The sequence below is a fragment of the Umbelopsis ramanniana genome (genome assembly GCF_025399195.1).
Source record: "Umbelopsis ramanniana AG unplaced genomic scaffold K450scaffold_6, whole genome shotgun sequence".
NCBI lineage: Eukaryota > Fungi > Mucoromycota > Umbelopsidomycetes > Umbelopsidales > Umbelopsidaceae > Umbelopsis > Umbelopsis ramanniana.
In genome coordinates, this window is record NW_026252092.1 from 214,605 (window position 1) to 235,411 (window position 20,807).

The 20,807-nt window shown below is 42.5% G+C and overlaps 7 protein-coding genes across 7 annotated transcripts; 3 read left to right on the plus strand and 4 right to left on the minus strand.

The window, feature by feature from the left end:
* The first annotated feature begins 642 nt into the window (after nt 1-642).
* K450DRAFT_224325 (uncharacterized protein) lies at nt 643-4,229 on the plus strand. Its single transcript, XM_051586194.1, has 7 exons — nt 643-1,032; nt 1,089-1,252; nt 1,324-1,743; nt 1,832-1,993; nt 2,054-2,719; nt 2,791-2,990; nt 3,048-4,229. Exons 1-7 carry the CDS (start codon nt 924-926, stop codon nt 4,147-4,149), a joined length of 2,823 nt encoding a protein of 940 aa, XP_051448125.1. The 5' UTR covers nt 643-923; the 3' UTR covers nt 4,150-4,229.
* K450DRAFT_224331 (uncharacterized protein) lies at nt 4,229-6,468 on the minus strand. The gene is made up of 9 exons (XM_051586195.1): nt 6,326-6,468; nt 6,146-6,257; nt 5,867-6,086; nt 5,706-5,792; nt 5,592-5,647; nt 5,498-5,505; nt 5,270-5,433; nt 4,697-5,198; nt 4,229-4,627 (listed from the first exon to the last, which is right to left on the minus strand). The coding sequence occupies exons 1-9, from the start codon at nt 6,457-6,459 to the stop codon at nt 4,309-4,311; spliced, it is 1,602 nt and encodes a 533-aa protein (XP_051448126.1). The 5' UTR covers nt 6,460-6,468; the 3' UTR covers nt 4,229-4,308.
* Nucleotides 6,469-6,884: 416 nt separating this feature from the next.
* Nucleotides 6,885-9,350, plus strand: K450DRAFT_224337 (uncharacterized protein). Its single transcript, XM_051586196.1, has 8 exons — nt 6,885-6,957; nt 7,027-7,236; nt 7,304-7,408; nt 7,482-7,798; nt 7,857-8,006; nt 8,070-8,140; nt 8,211-8,525; nt 8,599-9,350. The coding sequence occupies exons 1-8, from the start codon at nt 6,937-6,939 to the stop codon at nt 9,117-9,119; spliced, it is 1,710 nt and encodes a 569-aa protein (XP_051448127.1). The 5' UTR covers nt 6,885-6,936; the 3' UTR covers nt 9,120-9,350.
* On the minus strand, nt 9,267-10,669 carry K450DRAFT_224341 (uncharacterized protein). Its single transcript, XM_051586197.1, has 5 exons — nt 10,635-10,669; nt 10,435-10,567; nt 10,127-10,363; nt 9,686-10,051; nt 9,267-9,603 (listed from the first exon to the last, which is right to left on the minus strand). Exons 1-5 carry the CDS (start codon nt 10,646-10,648, stop codon nt 9,415-9,417), a joined length of 939 nt encoding a protein of 312 aa, XP_051448128.1. The 5' UTR covers nt 10,649-10,669; the 3' UTR covers nt 9,267-9,414.
* Nucleotides 10,670-11,980: 1,311 nt separating this feature from the next.
* K450DRAFT_224344 (uncharacterized protein) lies at nt 11,981-14,286 on the minus strand. The gene has a single exon (XM_051586198.1). It carries the CDS (start codon nt 14,188-14,190, stop codon nt 12,166-12,168), a length of 2,025 nt encoding a protein of 674 aa, XP_051448129.1. The 5' UTR covers nt 14,191-14,286; the 3' UTR covers nt 11,981-12,165.
* Nucleotides 14,287-16,402: 2,116 nt separating this feature from the next.
* Nucleotides 16,403-18,831, plus strand: K450DRAFT_224347 (uncharacterized protein). The gene has a single exon (XM_051586199.1). It carries the CDS (start codon nt 16,416-16,418, stop codon nt 18,561-18,563), a length of 2,148 nt encoding a protein of 715 aa, XP_051448130.1. The 5' UTR covers nt 16,403-16,415; the 3' UTR covers nt 18,564-18,831.
* On the minus strand, nt 18,832-20,024 carry K450DRAFT_224349 (uncharacterized protein). Its single transcript, XM_051586200.1, has one exon. It carries the CDS (start codon nt 19,835-19,837, stop codon nt 19,100-19,102), a length of 738 nt encoding a protein of 245 aa, XP_051448131.1. The 5' UTR covers nt 19,838-20,024; the 3' UTR covers nt 18,832-19,099.
* Nucleotides 20,025-20,807: the final 783 nt, after the last annotated feature.

Below are 20,807 nucleotides of genomic sequence, written 5' to 3' on the forward strand. Positions count from 1 at the left end.
CTTTTGATCCGCTCAATGACATATACCATGGATGTGTAGGTCTTGATGGAAAAACGTAATGCCATTGTAGAGAATAAGTTTGAAGAACTTTGAAGCGTGGCATACTTCTGAGAACATAAATATGGTCTGGAAAACCAGTGGATAGTTGTCAGCCAAAGAACAAGTGATGGCACTCATTCTAGCAAGGAATAGGTCTATGAATCTGTGAAAATGGTAACTTTTTGAATTCTCACTTACACGTTTATTCATATTGACTTATAGGATTTATAAAATGGCTGTGCATAAACGGCTAATCTGTAAAGTAAAGTTCGTCAACCCGATATTACAACATCTAGGACCAAGAAGCACCGAGCTGCTGAAATATCAGGTTCATCTTGGTTTCGGTGATGACATAAGGACCGCGGTAGTCATATTTTGATCGCTTCAATTAGTGTGGGGAAATTGACGCACGCGGTTACTACATCGATTGGTTATTCCGGGTATGGTAAGATATTTGAAAACATAGGAGGCTGCCATGCATTATAGCAATACACCAAATTGTTTGAAAATGACAACCAAGGCCCTAAATTACGACATTTTAGTTAACAGCTGATGGCTTCGTTGGCACTACCGAGCAATAGAGCGAACAGCAGGTACATGACAGCGGCTTTGAGAAAGCTATGGCAAGTAGCTATCTAGAATGACTAACAACGTGTACAGCATAGAGTGCATTCTTACAGGATAGAAAAATGGATGAGATAAAAAAAGTCATCTAGTGCTATGCGTATCAATCAGATTAAACTCTCAACAGACATCACGCTTTACTGGCAAAAGGGGCTAAATTGACAGTGAATTGATCTTCATTCTAGAGAAATCCAGGGGCATGCCGTCTATAGGGGACCTACGCGAGTGGATTCGAGTGTACTAGATGCAACATCATTACTATGTTTCTAACAAAATTCCTGCAAAGTTCGCGAGCTCCAAAAGGTGAACCGCCAGTGTTGGTCCAAAACGCTTGGAAGAGTATTGTACAATATTATGAGACAACACAAGGTAGAGTCCCCCTGCCTTTTGCATTACCAGCATCTCATTCGCTAATTGCCAGTTAGATCCTCTCAATGATCTCATGGCCAGCACCTGTATTCCAACAAAGCTGCAAAGAATGGCAACTTTGCTTTGTGAGGAAATAGATACATCAGGTCCAAATGCCTGCTTTCAGTATATTGTCGAAAATCGTATTTTGGAAGAGTTGGCAGAATTTGCCAAAGCCGATGTTAGTTGAACCCTTTATTTACAAACATGACTGATCTACAGCAAAGACTAACTCAACACGATATGTTATAGACACCGTATGGCATGCGGACACATTGTCTTCGTTTTTTTTCAACATTTATAATAAATGTGCCGGCCAGCGAATTACACACTCGCAGCATTTGTATTCCGCTCCAAAAGCTGATTCAATCGACACATAGAGTAATAGCCCATCATTACAACCAATTGGCAGACTCCAAAACAGATACAGGTGAATCTTCGGTCGAGCGACGAAACGCCATAGCCGAAGTGTCTCTTGAATTGGTAGGATTACTTAGATCCGTCATATCTCGGCTACGTGATAGTAAAGCTATGATGGACATACTATTTGAGCGTGGATGGTGCAGCGGTCTTGGGGAAAAGGTTTGGAAAGAGAAATCGACAGAGGACAACCGTATCCAGCGTCGAAATTTAACGGCACCAGACAAGTTAGCTTGGAACGTATTTATTCAGGTACGACTTATATGGTCTTCAGCCCGTTTATATCATTGAATTTAACTAATAATTATCATATTTGTCGAAATATTTCCAAAAATGACAGCCTCGCTTCACTATGTTTTCAATGCTATTGGATTTTATCAATACTCCTGGGGAAACAAGTGAAATCGCACGTGAAGCAGTTCTCTTTGCTCTGAGAATGGTGGATAACGACCCTGAGTACCTATGCTATATTGTGGAATACTCTGGATTTGCAGAGACACTCGTAAGGGAAATATTTGGATCTAGAATTCTTCTGGTGACAGTATGCTGACATTATCAAAAGGCAGATAGACTTGCAATGATGTTTGCGACAACGTTGGATGATTCTTCTGCATTCAAATGGACTCCGAATACGAAACTCAGTTTCCGATACCCACCAAAATACCCAGTCCAATCGTGCACACCACTGGTTTTCAATGATGTCTCCATATACCCTTCTTTAAATGCTCCTTGTTCAGGAAAGCGTAGGAAGCGTCAATATAGCACATTTGACATACATTTCTGGAAATTATTGACAAGTCAACAGAACCAAGAGGCTATAACGGACGAGTTCTTTGCCCTGTGGGAATACTTAAATGATGTTATGCGACGTTCAAGTCCCATTCTTAGTGCATCCATTGGTTTTCATTTATACACTCATTTCTGGCAGCCAGTTCTGACTTCGACCTTATGTTCCTCCAAACAAGAGATCACTCATATCACCACAGTCAGAATAACGGAAATGGTTCGGTCTCTAAAAGATCGAAGCTTACAGCATTTGTTCATGCTGTTTTTGCTTGGAGAGCATGGTGGAGATACTCTTGATTTGCTCCCAGAATCCACACCATCTACCATTGCAGTCATAGGAAATGAGGGCAATGGCGACATCGACCTGAGTTCACATTCAAGTAATCTGAGGATAACACTTCGACAGGTTCTGATCAATCGCATCACAGATTCAGACGAATCGGTAAGTATTTAGCAAATAAGATGCTCTAACGATGATCCCATATCAAGTAATTATATTACAATTTATTACAGCTATCAGTGGTCACTATCCGATTGTTTGACACCATCATAGAGACGCACAACCAATTCGTCATATGCAACCTGTTGCTCCGAAACTATTCAGATGGCAAAACAAATGAAAATGACTCTGGAGATGATGATCAAACGACAGAGGATAGCTGTGAATTACCTCCTGTAGACATTAAACAAAAAGCAGAATGGCTAGTTGGAAGGTAAAATAGTCACATCAATAATGACGTTGATCCGAGTCTAAAACTCTGCGCTTTCAGATTTCTTAGTTTATTGCCATGCGAGAAGCAGATAGAACGTAGAAGTTCGTGTAGTAGTCTAAACCAACAAAGCATTCGACAGGAAAGAAGTTCTATAGACCTTCGAAGGAATACATTAGCTTCACCTATACCTAGTGCCTCGTCCAAAGCAAATAGTACCTTACAGCGGTCGATCGATACTCAATCAGTCTCTTCTACAAGTTCTCTCACCACATTAGTAGATGAGGAGGACGACTACTTTCTCGAAGCTATGGAGCGATGGAACATGTCTCAACTTTCTTATACATTTTGGAAAGATAACCATGTTATCTTCGATAGCTTCAAGCAATCTTGTAATCAAAAAAGTCCATCCAGCTGTGGATACGAAGGATCATTCTTAGCAGCATTATTCGATGCAACGAGCAAGATATGTGAGACTGGGGTCGCTAAAAGCTTAATGCTTACCAGACTACTAGGCAAGGTAGCGGTCATTGCCGACGAACGTGCCGACTGGATTGTCTGCTGCTGGCAAAACATTCCTTCTGGAAATGACGACTTGTCATATAATGAATATGACAGTTCTATCTTTGAACAGAAACCAGAAAGTCGGACAATTCACGGTGTTCTGGAAAGGGTCACTCTAGAAGCACTTAAACGAGCAAGGACCATTCCAAAATTTGAAACGAAACTACGCGTAACAAAAGAAAAGGGAAAGCATGAATTGCTTCAAGTTGGAACATCCTCTGCCGAGCCAGTCAAACAAGAAAGCAACATATACAAACAAATAACAAGAAGAACCAGCTTTACGCAATTACTGTTCAACTCAGTGGCAAGTCCACCGGTATCGCCGACACCATCAGAATCGACAGCGCCATCTTCTCCCACAGCTGCATTCTTTCAATACCCGCCGCCTCGAGCAAATTGGACCCCAATCACTCTAACTAATCCGTTTGCGAAACTGCCGGAGTTTCTTACAGGATACATCATTTTGCAAGAATTTTGTAAAGAGATGGCAGCTACAGTTATGGTGAAATACGTGGACGCAAGTGAGCCAGACATTTTGTGTGAGAGCGATAATTTCGGTCCCCTGAAATGCGTTCATCCACTAGATGAAAGTCAATAGCTTTATTACAACATGACGGTATTTTTGGTTTGATTACAGAAGCGATTTACCAGTCTTTTAGTAGTAGACAATTAAGGTATCTGGTAAAAGAAAGGTATGCGATGGATGGACAATTGTTCAAAATAATAATAATAATAATAATAAAAAGCTTCAATCAGACTATTTAAGTCCTTCTCTCATATTGTAATGTTTAAGCAACAGTGTTGCTAAGAAGGCGACAATTGCAAAGGCTGCTGATCCCCAATAGCTAGTATTCACTGCGTTGGCGTAGGCATTAAGGACCATTGATCTAGCAGGTTCCGGCAATGCGTCCATGTAGGATGAGCTTTGGCGAACTAGAGCACTTGAGACATCAGGCAAGTTCAGCGCAGCAATATTTGCGTAGAGCTGGTTGGAGAGAATCGAGCCAACAATGGCGATACCAAAGATACCACCAACCTGATCGCAGAACGTCATCAGCGGTGTAATTATTGGCACACTTGGGGGTTGAAGAGTGCGGTTAATATCTATTTCAGCGTATTGGGGGATATTGAGGGGTAGTACTTACAATTCATAGGCAACAGACGCTTGTGCCGTGATGATTTCGCTATTGATGATACCCCCAGCACCAACACCAGTTACGATCATTAAACCAACAATGAGACCTCTGCTGCTGTCTACCTTGAGAAGAGTCAACAGTCCACACGAGATGCTGAGTATGACAAGGGACGATCGCATGGCCCAGGTATAATGGCCAGTCTTCACAATAATCAAACCGGTGAGAATGTTGGCAAAACATGCGACCAATACAAGGCAAAGTAGTTCAAGGTTTGTGGCCATGGCTTCTTCTTTTCTGATGACAGAGAGGTATAGAGGCACATAGGTCATCAGCGATTGGAAACAGCCTCCATATAACCATGCTGCTACCAATACGGCCACAGTGCTTCGGTTGGTAAATAGACGCTTGGGTATAATAGGCTGCTTTGCATACTTGACTTCCCAGATGACAAAGACGATAATCCCAACACCTGCTATACACAGTAAGGCAATAACACTTGGTGAACTCCAAGCTAAATTGAAAAGAAAAATTTGTTAACACCGGTAAACCGATTGCCAGGCAGCTGCATGCATTTGTACTCACGGTATGTGCTTCCACCCCAACTCAAGGCAAGCACCAAGCAAACAATAGCCACAGCCCAAATGGCACTACCAGAGAGATCTACTTCTGCAAGCTGTTGCATGGACATGGTATTTCGTGTGGGCTCTTCGATGGCGACGATGGTCAAGATCAAGGCAATAAACCCTCTGATTAAGTTCGCATTAGTATTCCGCTGTGCATCTCCAAGCACTATGATACAATACCACTTACACGCCGAGCTAACGGCCACCAAAAAAAAAAAAAAAAGCATTTGTCGTTAGTAAACATATAACCTAAATAAAGACAATTTTTTCGAATGACTTACACAAAGGAAAAATATGCTTCGCCATCCAGTTTGTGTTTGAGAGATAATCACACCGCCTATTCACAGAATAAGTACGCACAGTAGCTGATTTTCTCACAGAAGCTAGAATCTCACCTAAAAGTCCTCCAACAATATACCCAAGCGACCAACTTGCACCAAGGTAACTTTGATATCTACCGATATATCTAAGCGGAATGTAATCTAACAGCAGATTAACCTTCAGTCTCCGGGAAGAGGATAAATTATAGCCGTAACATACGATTCAATGTACTCACCCGCCACGACAATCTTCATCAGTGTATCAAAGGCACCGATACCCAGTCCACAAAAAGCTCTAGCAATAATAAACATGACCATGTTCTGAGATGCAGAGCACAACACTGTCCCGATTTGATACATGCATATAGCGAAGAGTATCAGCATTCTTCGTCGTCCAAAAACACTGGCACATACACCATATAGCGGTTGCACTGTTGCGCTTGTCAACAAAAAGGCCTAATAGAGTTCAGAAATGGATAGATATGCATGTAGACTTAATGTGTAGATAACTTTACCGTGTTAGGCCAACTGTACAGATTGAAGGCATTGAAAGCAGAAGCCACTGTGGGCATATTGCTCGAAATGAGGATGTTGTCAAAAGCCGCTAAGAAGGATAATGTACAAAGACTATATATGACAAACAGCGTCAGTTGAGCCGAATTTCGATCTATCATTTCGATCATCCAGGAACTTACGTTGCGATAACCAACACCAATTTTTTCTTTGACTTTGGATCTAAGTAATCTGGAGTGTCTATATCCATTCTCTCCATTTCCTGATCCTTGAATGATCCATTTTCTTTCGTGGAGCCGATATCACTTGATGCCATGTGGTAAGTATCGAAAGCGAGAACAAAAAAATCAGGAACCGCGAAAAATTTCTGTGAGTCAAAAGATTTTTGATTTTGCGCGGAGTCTGAGAGTTGGTCAGGGCTGACAAAACCGGTGTGTCAGCCGCTGTCAGCAAGCAGCCTTAATGTTTAAATCAAAGCTTTGCCATACTCTAAAATAAATATCTCGATGCCGTATATCCTTTTACGCACAATTGTCCAACACCCATTAAAAACCTACAGGAAATCATGGACGAGCTAGAAGTGCTGGTGAGATGACACAGATGCATTGTATTCATATCTTCCGAAGTACTGAAAAGTAATACCATGGGAAAGGAAGCACACGCACATCACAGCTACCGAAAATTTCATATGACACGGAGTTTGAAAATAGCGGCAATGAACTGCACCGAAGAGTGCGCGAAGAACATCTTCTTATATCATTAGTGCTTGGTAATTCAGCCCATCACTACTTCAATGCCTAACGTGAAAGATACAGTAAGATATGACATTTACAGAACTATATTCACGCTTTTTCCTTCTCTTAAAAGCTTCAAAACTTTATAGCCTGTGAGCCGAGTTGTAGCACCTGCCATAAGCGGATATACCTTGGTGTTCCTTACCAATGTGCTGGAGAATGTACCGTTTGTTACAAACAAAATCGCAGCCGACGGAGGATTACACAATTTTAGGAAGAGAAACGATCTATCGGATGTGATAACAACCGTACCTGTTCCCGTGCAATACAATTTCTTTCAGCAAGATATTGATCATCAGGTAAATAAGCCCATCGACCAATCTTTAGGCTAAAGCGTGAATTACTTGTTAACTTACTACCATGCAGGAAAATAAAATTACCAGCTTGGAGTCTGAATCTAGCCGTACGCCATTCTTGAGCTATCATGACTATATCAAAGCGTATAAGGATGGCAAAGTCACTCCTTCTGAGGTAAAAAAAATCATTCTGACAGTGGCCACTCGAACAGATCAATGATTTGACCAGACATTTTGGATATATGCAGATGGCTGAGCGCGTTCTCAAAGCGCTGGAGGATAGCAAATCTATGAACTTCATGAGGTCTTTCCATGAGGATTCTATTCGTGAGCAAGCAGCCGCATCAACCGAGCGTTATAAAACCGGCGCAACTTTAAGTGATTTGGACGGCATTTTCATCCCAATTAAAGAGGAATCGGACATCAAAGGATACGAATCTCGAGCTGGTACTGTTGGGATCAACGTTGGTATATTTTCTGATGAAGATAGTGCCATTGTTCAGAGACTGAGAGATGCAGGAGCCATCATTGTTGGACACACCGTCATGAATGAAATCGGCTGGGAGTGAGTATTGCCGGTATATTTTGAAATCCCATTGCTATGAACTAACGTGATGTTACAGTACCTTCACAGTCAACCCCAATACAGGAACTCCCAAAAACGCTTACAAATTGAATTGTTCTTGCGGTGGGTCTAGTGGTGGTAGTGGCGGTGCTGTTGCCACGGGCATTTTTCCTATCGCTGTTGGTGCAGATGGCGGCGGTTCTATCAGGTAATATACTTTAGGGAAACTGAGATGGTACTCTAAGCCGAAACACTTACCCTTTACCTTTAGAATCCCTGCATCCTTTTGCGGATTGTATGGTATAAAAGCTACACATGCTAGAATTTCTGGTTTTGGAGCTCGTAAGTTATATGTCTTTAGCCTCTGCTTGTACTTCTGTAATAGCCAAATAACTAGTTGTTATCTTTTTAGAACCATTGGCTCCTACTGTTGGCATTTCCGGACCTATCGCCGCTACTGCAGATGATATGGCTCTTGCCTATGCCATAGTAGCCGGGAAAGATAGCCGGGATCAAGCAACACTAATGCAGCCTCCCGTCAGCCTTGCAAATTATAGCAATTCTAAGAGTTTGGAGGGAATCAAGATCGGTATCTTTCCTGAATGGAACAACATGGTGATGGATCCAATTATCAATGACCGCATTGAAGTTTTCAAGAAATATTTTTCATCCTTGGGAGCTACCTTTGAAAACATTGAAATACCAGAACTAGAGGAAGCAAGAAATGGTAAGTTCAAGAGCAGTTTGAAGTGAACTATTATCGCCAATCTTCTAAACTAGGTTTTCATTACCTTGCTCAGCTCATGCAATCACTATCTCAACTGAGATCAGCAACTATGTTAAGAAGCACGGCTCTTCAGCACGCCAGAAGCTGCTGTACTCAAATCGTATTTTAGCCGCTGTCGCTGATACGTTAGAGCCTGTGGACTATGTTCGTGCCCAGCAGATTCGAACTCGATCCATGCAGCATGTGATGGATCTCTTCAAACCCAAGGTCGGCAAAGGAATCGATTTGATTTTGACCCCGACTACAGCTATTACATCGCCAGAGTTGTCACCATCCCTGTTGACCTATGGCATGAGTAACAACCCCATGACTTCGGATGCCATGCGATATGCCTTCTTGGCCAACTTCATTGGTATTCCGGCCGTCCAAGTTCCAGCAGGCTTCGACGCTCGAGGATTACCAGTTGGTATGCAATTGATGGCGGAGTGGTGGAACGAGGAATTACTTCTTCGCATGGCAAAAGTTTGCGAGGAAACTCCTGGCGTGGAGCGAAAGCGGCCCACCGAAGGCTGGTATGGCGACATGTTGAACTAGATACCATCAAGCTTGTGACAGGGTACTTGCCATCCAGTTTCCATGGCGAAGCTGTATGAGTAGCTAGCTGAATGTGAGTAGTGATGCATTACTTTGTCATAAATGATTGCCCACATCAGTTCTACGAACAAACCAAACCGTTCTTTTCTATTACTTTTAATGAATGAAAAAATGTATAGTGAAATTTTTAAAGAGAGTGAGATGAAAAAATGACAAGGCGTTGTACATGAACGAGCGTGTGGTATTTTAGCATTGTGAGTGAAAGAAATAAGATTTAAAGGGGGTGTTTGTGGATCTACTCTTCATCTTCATCCACTTTTGCCTTCTTAGATGGCTCAGATTCATCTTCGTCGTCTTCAGTACCTCGCTTCTTCAAACCCTTCATCTTTCTGGTTTGAATCTTCTCCAAGTTCTGATCACCAAGATGAATACGTCCGAAAACGTCGCCCATTTCGTCCTTCTCAACATTCTTGACCTTCTTTGGCTGTATAAATGAAAAATAGCCCAATGTTAAGAAGATGAAAAATATAATCACATTTGAACGAACGCATTTGCTGTACACTGACCTTCAATTCCTTGGGAACCTTGGTAGCAACCTTCCATAATTCAGCCTTGGGCAATTGGATTCGTCGCATCTTAAAGTCCAATGAGGGACCCATATTTTCCAGTTCAATTCTTGGAGTTTTGGCACCACTCTTCTTCAATTGAATTGTATATACTCGGAAGTAGATGAGACCAGCATTCTTTCCCTCAAGTGGTGCAGCGGTGACTGTAATAACGTGCTCAAGACCAGTCAAGTTGATGGCATCGATGCTTTGACCGTGGAAAAAGTCGGTAAACAAATTTTTGAGGTTCTTATAGTTTTCGTTTGTGTCGAAAAGTTCTCCGTTGAAAACCATCAAAGGCTTCATGCCGACTGCACATTTAGAGCCCTGAAATGGTTACAAAAATGTCTTAGTTTTCAAATGCACATCAAACGTCTGACTCGAATTTTTCAATTTGCGTACCTTGGTCTGGCTCATAGCTGTCGCTGACTCTATGCCAAGCTCCATCATATCCATGATTTGGTGATCGAACATACGGGCGAACACCAGGTTGTGTGGTCGCTTCTTGGAGTGAGTACCAACAACAAGCAATGAAGCGTCGTTTTTTTGTGAAAAGAACTCCAAACTGCTATCGTCTTCGAAAGGATGTATTTGATTTTTCTTTGTGAAATTAACAGCATCAGGCTTCTTAAGCAAATACTGTGGGAATAGAGTTAGCATATGTTGATACCCACAGAGCGGTAAAATAAGGCTGTATTTGTTTTGCTTACCAAATCCTTCAAAGCATCGTTGACGATTTGACTGGTCTGTGATCCACGAACAAAGATGGCAGTCTTGCCATTCTCTTCAACTTTTGATTCTCGGCTTCTCAAAACTCTCTTTGATCGAGCATTCTTGGGTTTGCTATGTAAAACATAATGGTATTAGTACGCTTGATATCAATACGAATGAGAAGGGCAGAGTAACTAACATTGTACGCAGCATATTGTTAGAGGAATTGGCAAACACTTTTTTTTTTTTTTTTGGGAAACTTTTTTTTACAGCGATGTGACTGGCATGGAAAATCACGTGCGCAGTGAGCTTCGAACGAACAAAGAAAGTTTAAATATTGCTGAAAGTTACTGCGCTGATATTCTTCTTCATCTTTTCAAATGCTTCTTCACAAATTGTACTTAAAATGAAGCAACATATCATCTAATATGAAGAAAAGATATCACTTCTCTCACTGCCAAAATAGCGGCCACATCGCACAAGGTTTGTCTGGTTGATAAAGCATGTATACTTATCCTGCATACATGACATCCAACAAGTCTTTTGCCATTGGACTCTTCGGGGATGGAAGTTTTGAAATAGGATAATCATATGTCTTCCGGAACACAATAGCTATAATAAGCCAGTACCAAAATATACATTCGCAAGCACTGGCAAGTGGTATGTAGAAATTTTTGATAACAAAGTTATATGGCAACATGTCAAAGCTGATTAGCCGTTTGTAACGTAAAATCGATTTACCTTGTCATGAACTAAAGGCTCAAAATAAATGAAGTGTAGGTTATATAAATCTTTGCCAGTAAAAATTTGGCCCTCGGCCATTCGGCAGAGATTAAACAGCACGACCATATAGCTTGCTTGTACCTTTTATTTGAGTGGCAGGTACACGTAATCAAGATGATGAAGCACACCACATCTTCATGACTGAAAATGGCTATAATACCTCCATTTTTATCCCTTCAAAGTCATCATAATAGGTTTGATCACAAGAAACTTACTTATTATTGTTTTCTAAAAAGAAGCTTTCAAATTGTCAGAGTCTATATAAGACTTGAAAAGATGTTTTGCTCTTCCAGCATTGAAGCAATCGCCCCAGTATATCTTCTTTTCATTACTTCTGAAATTTAGAAATTTAGAAAAGTAGTATCAGGCGATTTTGTGTTGTTGATCTGAATCTCCGGCAAAAGATCTTCATTGTATTCAACTGTAGATGCCGCCGCTCCTTTTTTTTGCTTCTTTTGGTAGATCTTGAGATTCAGGTCCAGAATGTACAATATTTAGCCCATGGTTTGCAAGGATAATCTTTCGCAAATGGTATCTGATTCTCTGTACCAAATCATTGGCTATGCTTGATTTTGTGGGATGTATACCGAAGACAACAACAATCGGTTCAGTCCCATGTTTTTTGTCAACTGCAAGGCAGTATTCCATGGTTCTTTGTACATAATTGAGGTCAATTGTGATTTGATTGTAAACCCGTGCAAAATCCGACAACAGGATTACCAGTAAATTCCTTGTCCCTCATTCACTCGATGGTTACCAATAGCTCTGATTGCTCATAACGCGTTTATTTTGTATCGGTAACTTTTTGACATAATGGTTACAGGTAACTAAATTACTGATAGCTCCTTATTTCCTCATTGACAAACTTGCTACTGGATATGTTTCCCATTTCATTTCCAAGTCCCATCAAATGTACAATTTACGCCGCCATGTTGAGCTACTTTATATCAGTTATCTTCTAAGCTTATTCCAGTCAACTGTTCCGACTCCTTAAGCACCTCTTGGTATGTGTCTGACAATCCAAGTCGCCTGCAGGTATCTAGAACAGAATTGTAGTATCTAGGGTCCTTGATGGGTGATTTTTTATGGCGATGGTCATAGAACATTTGAATCACTTGCATATCCATCCCAGATTCGACAAGGCCCTGCTGTATTCGTACAAGGACATCATTTCCAACGCTCACGTTGCTCCTTTTTGAATCTTCATATAGTCGCATGGCTGCTCTGTACTGCGTGGCGTCAATAAGTGAACAAATCAACAAATCGTATGTTGTAGAGTTGGGCTTTGCGAACTTGAGTGGTGATCTACACATTTGCTTGTACAGCTCTCTCATCAACTCAATGGCATTTTCTGGTAAAAGCTCCAACGGAACGCTTCCTTTGTTTTTGGTGATCTTGAATTTATTGCTAGGTGTGAGCGGTCGTTCCAAGGCTAATCTCGCGAGTCCGTTTAAAACGTGGTTGTACGTTTTGGCGGTTGGTGGGCTGTGAACTTCTTTCAGTTTAGCAAACAGCTTCATTAAAAACTCGCAGTCCTTCTGAGCATCCTTCCCATCCGATAGAACAATAGACATTAAAAAGTTAATAGTCCGAGCGTCAGGTGTAAAGCCTTTTTCGTGCATCTTATCTAAGGCTTTCAAGCATTCAACGCGGTCGTCATTCTGGATGTGATGAGCAAGTAGGGTGTTGAAAGCATGCGTGTCCGGCTGCACTCCGCTCTTAATCATATGCTCGTACATATCCAGAGCTTGTGATCCAGTACGATTCTTCAAAAGAGCATCCATGATGATGCTGTAGCTGACATGATTAGCTTGGATGCCTTCCTTTTGCATAATTTGAAAATAAGAGATGGCTTGTTCAATGTTGTTATCTTGTATACTTCTCACTATCAATGTGTTGTAATCCCTGACTTGTAGTTGTCCACCTTGTTTCGTCAATTCATCCATTGCTCTGGGAAGATCCCACCCCATGGCCAAGTAGATACTGATGTTAGGCGTTAACCCGCTGTTCTGAAACCGCTTGTAGATATCTTCCATTTCTTTTGATCGCTGATTGCAATTCAACAAGTCCAGTAAAATGTGATATGTACCGACGGTGGCTGGGATCCCAGATTTTTCCATGTCACTAAACACCGAAAGCGCTTCGTCCACTCGGTTGTCTAATTTCAAGACATATATCATACTTTGATACGCATGGCTTCCAACTTCACTTTGGTCCGCTTTCGCTCTGTTGAAATAGATGATAGCAGATTCAACGTCTCCTCCAAGATGGCAGGCTTTGATTAATCTATCGACGTTCGAGTCGGTCAATTTGTGCTGATGTTCTTCAAGGTAGGCTATGAATTGATGTAAATTCTTGATGGTTGAAGTTTTTAAACTACCGCTTATCATGGTATTGATTGTAACTTCATTATAATAACGACCTCCTTTCATTAGAGTTGATACCAATGTGACTGCATCGTCCCAGCGATTATCGTGGATATATGTTTGCAATAACATATTGTAGCCACGTGTGACGAGTGATGTTTTTTCTGGAGCAATCTTCTGTATATCGTCTACCAAACTCTCTAAAAACTTGTGTGCTCGCGCTGAAGAGTTCCTTTTGCAATAGTTCATTAGGTTGATAAAATCTTGCTCGGTTAATGAGTTGCTTTCCTTCGACAATTCTTGGTACTCTTTATAGATTTCATCCAATCGCTTGTTTTCCAATTGCATGATAGGTTCTTGGTCGGGTATAATTGGTGATTGCGGTGAACCAGCAAAACTTTCGGTTACATCTACATTAATAGACGGGGTGTCGGTGGATATGGTGGAAAACGTCTGTCGGCCATACTTGGTTATGTCACCATTCAGAGCGCGGCGGAAGATATGTGGGATTCGTGTAGCGCTTTGGTAATTCATTCGAATCTCACATGTTCGACACAAGTTTGTTACATGTCGAACGTTTGATCTCCATGCTTGTCTGAAAGCCATATCTAATACCAGTGTATTAAAGGTAGTGTGGTTATTGAGGAGCAGAGTAAGAGCGGTACACTGTCAACTTTTTTGTTAACTACAAGTAGTGTTCCGAAAAACCAAAAAGCAAACCGAAAATTTTTTGGTTTGGTTACAATCAAATACTTTCGGTTCGCCTGTAGGCATTGAGAACAAAGACTAATCTTTTATTGTCTCTGCATCTAGTAACTTTTTCATTGACCACAGTGGCATACTGATACGGAGTGATTCAAATTTTTGCTAGTTCACAGATATGGGACAAACAATCGAGCTTGGAGTTGAGCTCGCAAATACATATGTGTGCTCGCCAACTCACTGAGATTGGATATGTTGCTTCTCTTATCTCTCGCCGCTTCTGATCAGGCGATATTATGTTTGGTTGATCTAAAGCTGGCCAGGGATCTTTGTTGTACTCATCTTCAGACGTGCGCCGAAACTTTGTCTTGCATGTCTCCAAGTACACATCGCTGTCCTCGGCATACTCTCTGGTGCGTTTTCTAAGCTCTATCACATCTTCAATTCCGCATGCCTCCTTGGTCTTCTAAAACTGCTTTTGTGCCTGCTCGCACACATTTAAAAGGACGTCGAATGTTCGTTCCTCCAAGGTGATATCGTTTTTTAAATATTTGTTTTGCAATTCTATACAGCAGTCGTATTGTCTCATCGGCACGCTCCTTGCTATCCATGCCCAACAGAGTTCTTTTTTGCTTTTGTAAAAAAGTGCTCTACTGCAACTAATGATTCACGTAAACGAAGGCAGTTTTCCACTTAAGATCTCTCAGGACGCGAGATATCAGAGCTTGAAAGACAGCTGGAGCATTTTTCAAGCCGAATGGCATGACGTTGTATGCAAATACTGCAGCTCTGCATGTAAGTGTTGTCTGGTGTCGACTCGCTGGGTCAACTGGGATCTGCCAGAAACCTAATGTCAAGTCCAGGGTCAAAAATACCTTTGCGGAACCCAATAACTGCAGGGCATCGTGCATGTTGATTGGGTTGAAGTTGATCGGTGCCGTAGTTTCATTAATCCGGGTGTAGTCTACCACGATGCGTTGGGAGCCATCGGGTTTGAAACAGTCATTGCCGGAGCGCCCCACAGTGGGATGAACCACATGACTGACAATGCCGTTGCAGCACATCTCTTCCACCTCGGCATCGATAACCGCTTGTTTTATAGGCTGTTAGTGGCGAGGTGGAATGAAGATAGGGTCGGAAATCCCGGTTTCAACGGTAAATGAGATGAGGTACATGATGGACGGTTTCTTGGGATTTGTTGCGAAAACAGCTTCATGCTTTGCTAGGGTGTTCTGTTTTTGAGCGAGCTGATCCTGTGGTACATGTGCTTGAACTGGTGCCGTTGTCGAGGCTGGTGAATTTATAGCTGCGATTGGGAATATGGTAGGTTCTGGCGTATGAAATGTAACGGTGTTATCATTCCTTTGACGACACCGCCCAGGATCTTGATGGAGTCCTATTAAATTGTGCGACAGCTGTGGGAGAACATGCCATGTCAGAGTGCGATCGAAGAACGACACTTTGACAATATCGTTGGTGCTCATCGCAATACTATTAACATCCTGACATTGCTAAGTGTTGGACTGATCGTAATGAATGTTAAAGTGACGGAAGACAATTTCTTTCGCAAGGGAATCTACGTACCGGTATTGATCAATGTAGAAAAGGTCTGTTTTTCACCTCTAGCTATACGACTGGTGCGGCAGTGCATTGAGCGGCCGTAGCAGTCTCAATATGGCGGACATTATCGCTTGTGCTTGTTGATGAGACATGAGAGGTGTTGTTTGGTACTATTTGAGCTTACGAAAGACAAGCAGTAGGTGGCTTTGAATTAATGGTGAAGAAGATGAAGTCTTATTCCTGCATTGTTAGTGCGATGAAACTGACAACAGTAGTCGCAAATGGGATTATCTGCGACATCTTGACAAGTTTAAAGTGAGTAGATCTTGTGTTTTGCAGTGAATTGCGTAGCAGGTCGTTGAGTTGGTATAGAATGGGGAATTGGTAACTTGCTGAAAGTCATTGAAGATATCAAAGTGGTGGCTTCACCGTGTTGTAGTAACTGTGCTTCCATGATTCAAACTGAAGGAAAATGAATTTACCCTTTGATCTGCAGGACACAGTCACGCTAATACAGCTCCTACTCATTTCTGCGCGCCTTGACTGCGTACCTTCACACTACCTGCCCAATGCCTAGCAATGAACGCAATGAGAATGACACGCTACGCATTCTTATAGCCACAGATAACCATGTTGGATATCAAGAGAAAGATCCTATACGATCCGACGACTCCTTTGAGACATTTGAAGAAATCTTAAAGTTAGCCCAGGCGCAGCAAGTTGACATGGTTCTTCTCGGTGGTGACCTATTCCATGACAACCGACCATCAAGGAAATGCCTACATACTATGATGAAATTACTTAGAAGATACTGTATGGGGGATAAACCTTGCTCAATCAACATCGCCAGTGACCAGTCTGTTAACTTTCCAGACGAATTTTCTTGCGCCAATTATCTCGATCCAAACTACAATGTTTCAATGCCTATCTTCTCTATTCACGGCAACCATGATGACCCTTCTGGAGATGGCAATCTTTGCGCGTTAGATCTACTTTCTGTTTCTGGTCTAGTCAATTACTTTGGTAAATGTCCAACAGTCGACAAAGTGGATGTGCAGCCAATCTTGCTCACCAAAGGTGACACTAAGCTCGCATTGTACGGGCTTGGAAACATAAGAGATGAGCGATTACATAGAATATGGAGAAACAAAGATGTACGATTTATTCGACCGGCAGAGCAGATTGACGAATGGTTCAATCTACTTGTCCTCCATCAGAACAGAATCATGCATAGCAGTACGAATTATATACCCGAAGCATTTTTGGATGAATTTCTGGATCTGGTCATCTGGGGTCACGAACATGAATGCAAGATTGATCCCTCAAGTGAAGGTTATCATTTTCAAATATCTCAGCCTGGTTCATCTGTGGCAACTAGTTTATCCGAAGGCGAAGCTCGACCCAAACATGTTGCTATATTACAGATCAACAAATTGGAGTTCAGTATGGAGAAAGTCCGTCTAAAGACAGTTCGACCGTTCCAGATGGCAGAGGTGGTTTTGAACTCGGTCGAAGGCTTGGCGCCATCCGACATGAAGAAATGTCACCAGTATCTGGTCGAAACAGTGGACGAGCTTATCCGAAAAGCTGAAATCGAATGGGAAGAAGTTCATGCTGATACCACTGATGTCCCTCCGATGCCACTACCTTTAATACGTTTGAGAGTTGAATATACAGGAGGCTATGAAGCATTCAATCCTCATCGTTTTGGACAGCAATTCGTCGACAAAGTTGCCAACCCCAAGGATGTCCTCAAGTTTTATCGCAAACGAAAAGCTCCTGTACAAACGGGTCGGAAGTCGCAGACGTCGCTTCCTGCGCTCAACGATCTGGATGCCGCCATACCTGAACGACTTGATCTGGTCAAGGTGGAAGACCTTGTGCAACAGTTTCTCACTGATCTAGATGTTCTTCCCGAAAAAGAGTTTGAAGATGCTGTTAAAATGTTCATAGATAAAGACGATCGAGATGCTATCAAAGAATTTGTGGACGGATCAGTTAATCGACTTTGCACCAGTTTGGAGACAACCGAAGCTTCGAATGAGGAAGAATTGAGGCTTCAAGCCAACAGAGACAAAACGAGAAGGGCGGAAGCGTACGCGAGAGAAAATGCTGCCGGTGACAGGGTCCTTATGGCGAAAAGAAAGTATGTCGCTGATGAAGATGATGAACGTGACGCATCGGATGAAGAACGGCCGCGACAAACTTCAGCAAAACGAGGTCGTACCGGTGGAACCAAGACAGCGGCAGCTTCATCGTCGACTCGAGCAAGAGGTAGGGGACGAGGGCGTGGTCGCGGTCGAGGACGAGGCTCGTCAAATGCAGCAGAACCAATACATATGGACGAAGAAGAAGATCACATCGAACAATATAACTCGGATGACCCATTATTTAATTCACCATCCCCTCCACCTACCAGGAAGCCACGGCAAACTAAGCTCACAAATCGTAACCCAAAGACAACAGATGTTCCTAAACCTACGGCTGAAGCATCTACATCCTCCATCGGGATCACCAGCCACCGCCGCAGCCCACCAGCAAGAGTCACGGATCCAAGCTCGGCCATTAGGCAAGCACCACCGCCACCAGCCGCAGCCGCAAAGCCGCAGCAAGCCATTGCTCTTGATGACAGTGACGACGATATGTTTGGATTACTCTCCGATCCAGATGTAACCGGGTCGCAAGTCATTTCGCAAAGTCGCCGACGTCGAGGTTAGATGACATGTGAACGTGTGTAATGACAGCAGGACTGGTCAGAACGTAGTGATATCATAACATAATGTACCGATTGTATCAAATCCTCTTCACGGCACGCTTTTGGGTGGACCGTGTAAATGAAAGTTTTTTTTCGTCATCTTTACGAACTCATTCACCCAATGATACTCTTGTCACACTCATATTCTGGGTCATAGAAATAATTTATTGTGCAATGAGAAAATCAATAATACAGAGGAGCTAAGAATAAATATGTACATCCGCGTGTTTTCGAAAGGCTCCAATAGAGAGAGGGAAAAGGTTACGTCTTGGTATAGGATATGAATATAATTACAAGGGATTGTATGTTTTGTAACAAGGCAGCATTGTGCTGCCTTTTGATGATATGATGCGATGATGATTTTTGTTATGGGGCATTTTTCTTTTCTTTTCAACTTTCAGTTTTTTTTGGTGTCGGTTTTCAAAGATTTTTCGTTTTGTCCACACTTTTCAATCCGAAGACGTGCTTCGAATATCCAATTTTTGCTTCTTTCCCATCTTACCATCGCTTACTGAACAATCGCTTGAAAGGGTTTGGAGTTTCATTCTTCACAAATGGTTTGCTAACAGATTGCTTCACCTTCTTCATCATGCTAACAATCTTAGATTTGGTGTTGTGTTGTTTGGGTGCCACCATGTCGTCTGGGATTTCTTGAACGGTGGGTAATGGTGTGTGATGGGCGATAGGGAACATCATGGATTCCTCGATGACGGAAGCCATGGGAGAGAACACGAATGAAGATTCGATGATAGGGTTCTCGGAGATGGTAGAGTAGCAGGGGGAAGGTAATAGCTCATCATAAAAGATGGCTTGGCTAGGTGCAACGATGGGCTTGTCTTCCTCCAAAGCCTCAATCGTTTCCTTTCTCCATGAATCGTCAATACCAAACTTACTCTTTGTACTATCTTGCATTTCATTATCAATAGCAGAGAGAGCACCCTTGAGAGCGGCGCGAATGTCAATATTGACACGGGGAGGATCCAATACAAGTAGGAATGGGTCATGCCAGCAAGACTCTGACTTCTTTTGAAGGGAAGTTGGGGGTTTCTCGACGAAATTATTCAAGGTACGGATATTTTCTGGCTTGAGGATCTTATCCAATACCGTGCTGAAATATTCTTCGCTAGCCCAGTCAATAGAATTCTGAGCCGGCGTGGGGTCTGCCACTAGTTTTGGCACAGGGGAGGCCGATGGAAAAAGGAAATCGGAGCCTGTTGAAAGGACGTCGAGAGTCATTATGGGCGCGATGAAGTGAAGAGAAGAAGGTTGAGAGGAAAATGTGAGGGAAGGAAAAAGTTGGTCGCTTCCTTTTTTCTTTCTTTTGGCGGCCCTGAAGCCGCTGTCATTTTATACGTCTTCCATAGATTCCCAAGCAGGGTAGGGACATTACTAAATTCAGCGGTACGACAGGCAGGATCACAATGACAACAATTCACGGACACCTCGTTTGCCACCCGTTTGTGCAACCTTACTGTACCTGTTCAAGCAGACGACGGGATGTGGTCCGATACGCTCAAGTTCCACTTTTACTACTGTGCCTACGTGATTCATACTGTGGGTATCGATGGTCTAAAGTTTCGTCCTTCCATCAACCTATGTAACTTAACATCGGAGACGGAGCCATGTCAGCATAACATTAAGCACACCCCACCTATTGCCCATCCATGCATTCTCAAGACATGGTTGCTTCGAGAAAAGAGTTCCCGCCTGATCAGCAGAGCTCACAGTCTTTGTTGTAGGGGGAACATGTCCCTACAGAAAGATTGTTTACGTAGGCCAGAAAAGGAAACTAGTAACACAGTATGGCAAGACCAACGGAATCCCAACATCCGAAGCGTCCGCATAGAATGTTCAATTGGCCAATGCATCATCCATCGTATTACTGCGATATTGAACACACGCTCGAGAAAATGTAACCTAACTATGTGGCGTAGCATAGAACATTTGAATGGAATCATCGCGACCGAACGGCCACAACATATGAAACTTGGTCTTAGTCGCAGCATAGTGGGCCCGTCGGAGCGGCACGCGAGGCGCTATATTTATTTTTTCTTTGCCATTGACCACAAGTCTACGGAATTCTGTCCGAGTGTACATCCCGTTATAGTCAGTATGCGTTGTCCAGCTCAGCTGCCCATGGTATCACGACCGAAATTTAAAATGTTACAATGTAACGCCTTTTGTTGCTCAAACGGAACGGTGGCAA